This window comes from Plasmodium fragile (assembly GCF_000956335.1).
Source record: "Plasmodium fragile strain nilgiri unplaced genomic scaffold supercont1.21, whole genome shotgun sequence".
Taxonomy (NCBI): domain Eukaryota; phylum Apicomplexa; class Aconoidasida; order Haemosporida; family Plasmodiidae; genus Plasmodium; species Plasmodium fragile.
The window spans coordinates 348,884-354,321 of record NW_012192601.1 but is presented as its reverse complement, the minus strand read 5'-3'; the positions used below and the strand labels follow the sequence as shown (position 1 = coordinate 354,321).

General features: G+C 38.5%; 2 protein-coding genes across 2 annotated transcripts; one reads left to right on the top strand and one right to left on the bottom strand.

Annotated features, from left to right (window-relative positions):
• Positions 1 to 574: 574 nt before the first annotated feature.
• On the top strand, positions 575 to 2,679 carry AK88_02267 (uncharacterized protein; the record flags this gene model as incomplete). Its single annotated transcript, XM_012479898.1, has 7 exons — positions 575 to 634; positions 977 to 1,135; positions 1,325 to 1,759; positions 1,903 to 2,036; positions 2,236 to 2,290; positions 2,373 to 2,506; positions 2,637 to 2,679. 7 exons carry the CDS (start codon positions 575 to 577, stop codon positions 2,677 to 2,679), a joined length of 1,020 nt encoding a protein of 339 aa, XP_012335321.1.
• Positions 2,680 to 2,831: 152 nt separating this feature from the next.
• On the bottom strand, positions 2,832 to 3,898 carry AK88_02266 (uncharacterized protein; the record flags this gene model as incomplete). Its single annotated transcript, XM_012479897.1, has 2 exons — positions 2,832 to 2,886; positions 3,102 to 3,898. 2 exons carry the CDS (start codon positions 3,896 to 3,898, stop codon positions 2,832 to 2,834), a joined length of 852 nt encoding a protein of 283 aa, XP_012335320.1.
• Positions 3,899 to 5,438: the final 1,540 nt, after the last annotated feature.

The window sequence follows — 5,438 nt, the reverse complement described above, 5'->3', positions numbered from 1 at the left end:
AGTGGACCCTCGATGAGTTGGTCGAAAATAAAGCAACTCTCCGTTCAAACATTATTGTGCCACTGTGCGCAAAAAATACTCAAGCGACAAATAGAACTATTTTTTATTTTTTTTCCACCTCCAATTGTACAAACATATGTGAACAAGCAAAGACCAGCAGACATGGCGAAGTAGCGGACAGGTGTGCATTCGATCCCTCCTGTGACAAAATTGTTTTGAAAGAATTCCCTTCTGAAAAAAAGAAAAAAAAAAGTCGACTTTGTAGATTCGTGTAATTACAATTTTGAGGCAAAGCAGTAACTACTTTCTATTTCTTTTTTTTTTTTTCCCCATTTGTATCACTAAAAAAAAAAAAAATTCAACGCAAAATGAAATTAACAATTCCCCTGCGAATTAAGCAGATTTCTGCATCATTGGGCAAATTTTAATTTTTCCCATCACACGAATGAACCTAAATGGAGAGAAAGAAAAAAAGGATACACCTTTTTGCTACTACAGTATGCCAATATTGTACACAGCTTAAATTGCTTAGCTTCTCCAATTTGGCTCACGTGTCCGCGCTTAGGAAGCAACCATGAAGAAGAGGAGGTACTTCACGACTGAACCCCCCCCAGACGCTTTAAATTATCTGAACGTAAGTGAGGAGAAAAACACAGCAAAAAAAAGAGAGCGGCTTACCTTGCTAGGGTTGTAAGTGTAGCAAATATTCACGGCATTATGCTGGCATAGAAGCGCACACACACCTGCGCAGGGATTGCCCTCCAGTGGAACTCCCCCCATTTGTGAAGCCCAAAATGGATTTTACACCTATTCCTTCAAGCAGTACGATAAAGCAAAGTGGCATAATAAGCCATTTTTGTACACCATGCAATGAGCAAAAGAAAAAAATGTGGGGATATAATATAATAATACAGAGAGAGAACTTGTTTCCTTTTTTTTATAAACCGTTGTCATCTACTTTACACTCCATTTCCAGACCAAAGACACGTCGAACACAAATGGCGACGACTATGTGGACCCAAACGAGCAAGACATATTCGCTTCGTACCTTCCAAGGAATAATCAGAACATTTATTTTCCAAAAAGTTTGCGTGAACACATGATTATCGAGTACACGGCTATGTTTGCAAATTCGGTAAGGGGTGTGTTCTTCCATGTGTGTGTACATTTATTCGCATATGTAAGGATAGTTCTCGGTACGGCTGAACTCTACAAGAACATGTTCATACAAAGATGCATCTCTAATGGTCATTCATTTTATGCCCCTTTCCCCCACACACACACACAAACATACCACCACAACATTATCCCTTCCTTTTTTCAGGACGGCGACATCGCGGAGTTCTACCTCAAGCTAAACAATGATGTACTGATAAACTTCCCTTTTTTGCATGTAGACCATCCGCTGCATAGGTACTACGAACTCGTTAAGGAAAATACAAACAGGAGGCTAATTGACGACTACCCAAATTCCATTCCCATGGCTTTACGTGATCTGTTTGCACATATGCGCCATGTTGAAAAAGATAAAGTCACTAGCAATGAGGTCAAAGACAACATGCTAAGGGAAAAACAAAAAATTAGTATGAAGGATGCAAATGATAACAAGGTTAAACTTGCCGAAAGGGAAAAACGAAAAAAAAAACAAACAGAGGATCAGTCCTACTCTTCACTTTTTATGAAGTACATGGAATCGGATGAAGAGACGGAAGCAAAAAACATCGAGCAGGAAAAACCGATTGGGAATGAAGACCTACTCGTAATACACGTTCATTTGAAAAAAAAATAAATAAATAAACTACCACCAGGAATGCACTGACATTTCATATTGCACCTTTTTGTTTAAAACTCGCAACCGCTTATCACCCCCTGCTCGTACTGCTTTATTCCATCCCTCTTCAGGAAATGGACAATCTGATTAACCAAATTCTTCACTCCAAGAAGGAACTCCCCATCTACTTCGCCCGACTTCTCATGCGCTGTATACAAAAACTAAAGTACCTACAATACGGTTCCAAAGAATATGCATACTTCTCGTAAGATTCCTCGCGGAGCGCACGTCGCTGTTGCTTCCGACCGGCGCCATCACCTCGTTGAACAGAATAGAGTGGTATCAACATTGCAGTGGTTAATATTTTTTCTAGTGGAGCACGCCTATACTGCTTTAACCCCTTGCTCGTATATCAACATGCCAACTTGCCACCGTGCCAATATATCTTCCTTTTTTACTTTCAGGGAAAGAATAATTCCTGGCGACTGCTCCACCAAGGGCTCATTCCCAACAGTTACAGTACTTTTCGTAGACGCATTTTGCACTCAACAAAAAATTACACCAAAACAGCTACAATAAATATCTCCTGTTCCTTCACCAGTCTGCAGATTTTCTAAGTCTTGTATTCCTCATGGATGAGATGAATCTGGCCCATGAGAAAGCTACTGAGGGCAATACCAAGGAGGAACCTGTGACTGAGGCAAAAGACACCAAGACCATACAGGACTGTAGAAGGTACCACTAGGAAAAAAAAATAATAATAATAAACACTACGAACCGTTTAACATGTGCATTTTGTACATGTAATCTAACCGTGTCGTCTTTGGTGCGCCGTCTCACACCCGCTCTTTTCACCCTTCCGTAGAAATCGCGCTAAAATGATACTCCAAGAACTTAAAAAGGATTAGTCCCCTTTCTGCTCTGCCTCGATCCACCCTGTAACCAACTTGAATGAACACGTACAATAATGGCATACGTTACACTTTCTTTGTTTTTACTTTTTCTTCCTTTTTTTTTTCTGTTTTTGTTGTCGTTCAAGTAGTTCTTCCTGCTCACAGATTTAAAAAAATGAGCCAAACTCCTTTTTTTGTAATTCTTCCCTTGCGATTCTTCGCCTGCAGAAAGGGGAGAAAGCGTGTGGTATGGCAGATTGTAAACACGGGACGAATTTATCCCCATTAGGAGGGATAATGCAAACGGTTGTAAACGTGTCCATCGCGCACACACCAAACCCTCACTAATCGACGGAGCCGCGCCGGTCGGGCGAACCCCGAGGGAAGAAACCCAATCAGCGAAGGTGCGCACACGGTGACGCTCTCCAAAAAAGTACCTGTACAGGTAGGGGATTTTTATTTTCTTCTTCAAAAACTGCACATTCATCCATTTGGGGTGTCTCCTAACCTTCAAGCGCAAGTTACTTTTGGTGTATAAGATCTCTGCCAGAGGCAATTCTCTAATCAAGGTTGCGTTATCATCCACATAGGGAAATATATTTTCACTCTGTGCAGTTTTTATCTTTTGCATGGTTTTCCATATATTTTCTTCCCGCACAATGTCGTACAACTTTTGTATTCGCTCCCGTTTCAGGTTATTACTTAGGTTAACTTCGATTTGGGGGTAGATAGAGTTGTTAAATTCGTTGGCTAGCTTGCTCAAATAGGTGTTTTTCCCGTACACTCCGCTATTCTGGTTATTACTGGAGGAAGTACTACCAACGGGGATATCACTTCTACTACTCCGTCTGCGTTCATTCTGGACTTCTTCCAGTCCAATGCCACTGAAGGGTCTGTTTTCACTATTCTCCAGCATGTTCAAAATGTAATTTTTGATGTTAGGGTTGTGTGCACATATGCTTGGCCATAAATACCTGGCTTCATTAATTGTGTAAAAATAATTCCATTGCTTTTTTTCAGCTGGCCAAGCTCTGTTTACGTCCATATCAAACGACTTGGAGCTGCCATCTGGTAAATAGCTCTTGTTCCTATTTTCATATCGATATCCCCATCTTGGGGTTAATATATCTTCTCTTCTATTGTGATATAATCCCCTCTTTCTGATTCGCTCATTCATGCCCCATTTCATTCCACTAACAGGGAATAGACCTCCCTTGTGACTCCCTCGAGGCATTTATCGCAAAGGCAATTTAAATAACGTCCAATAGTAAAATAAAAAAACATTCAAATGGGAATTACATACAGGGAACAGGAACGCTTCGCCTTTCCTCCCCTATGTTGTTAAAATGTTTTGCGCATTTTTTTCCGTATCACTTTATTTTCCGTGGTGTTTAAATGGGTTTACGGTAAGTATATTTCTTCACACAATATACCGCTCTGCGTTAACCGTTCACTGTTGCGGTTTACAAATAAGGGAATCCCCTTTTTTCATGGTTCAGCTGCAGCGAAGCGAGCTTCAGACGTACAAAATTGTTGTTGCGTTTTTAAAAATGTTAACGCGTAATGTGTATGGTGAGGGGGATACACCATTGACTATTTAAAGGCAAAATGGGGGACTTTAAAAATTCCCTCATTTGGCGAAACCACGCCTATGCGTACGTAACGCAAAAAAAAAAAAAAAATTAAAATAAAGGACAGTTTTTATTTTTCACATCGCACATAGTTTTCACCATTTTTAAAAAGTGCAACATGTGAATGGGCATTCTCTCACATTTGCACAACAGTTGTAAGTTCACTATGCAAAAGGGAATACTGAGCAAATGTGTTAAAATGGCACAGGAATTGGATGTGACCTTATCCCGTTAACCTTGTAAGATCGTTCCTACGAGAAAGCTTACGCACATAGAAGCCCAGATAACAGCTTTTCTTTTTTCTAAACATTTCTGTGAACTAAATGTAACTCCAGGCGAGAAAAGAAAAAAATAAAAATTCGGACTTTCTCTCATCTTTGCATGACCTGTTCATAATTTTATCTTAATTTTTTTTTTGTTTTTTCCTTTTTTGGCTAGCCAGGAGGCGCTACCTACAATGTACCTTTAATGTTCCATATGACACACTTTAAGTAGTTTTCATTGAAAAAGTGAGTCCCCCTGTGGTTCATACCTGCATGTAGGTACTGTTGTATGTGTATAACGTCTTAGTATTAGAATGTTTGTTCATTTATAATATGAAACATTCGGGGTTCATATTGCATGGGCATACAAACAAATGTAGAATATGAGCTTTTTTCTTTCTTTTTTTTTTTTTTTTTTTTGTCTTATTAATATGGCAATCTTTAATTATTTGAACTAAATACAATTTGTAGTCCGCACACACATATATAAATATGCATACGTATTATGTATACGGTTCATTAATTATCCCAAAAATGTTAACAGGAAGGAGAAAAGTAAAAATGGGGCAAGGAAATAAAATGAATTAAAAAAAGAAAAAAAAAAATTAGGGCAAAGGGGGAAATTTTCAAGAATGATGTTCAATGAACTAAATATAGCACCATATAGTGGGGTGTGTAGCTCAACGCAATACAGTATAAAATGTAATAATAACATATGCAACCACGTAAATGTTTAACTGTATTCAAGAGAAACCTTTGAAAATGCATAAAATGTGTACCAATAAAATAACTTATATCCATATTTTAAAATAAATAAATGGTACAAATGTCGTAAACTACTCCCACATATGTGTGCAAAAATAAATAAAAAAAAAAAAAT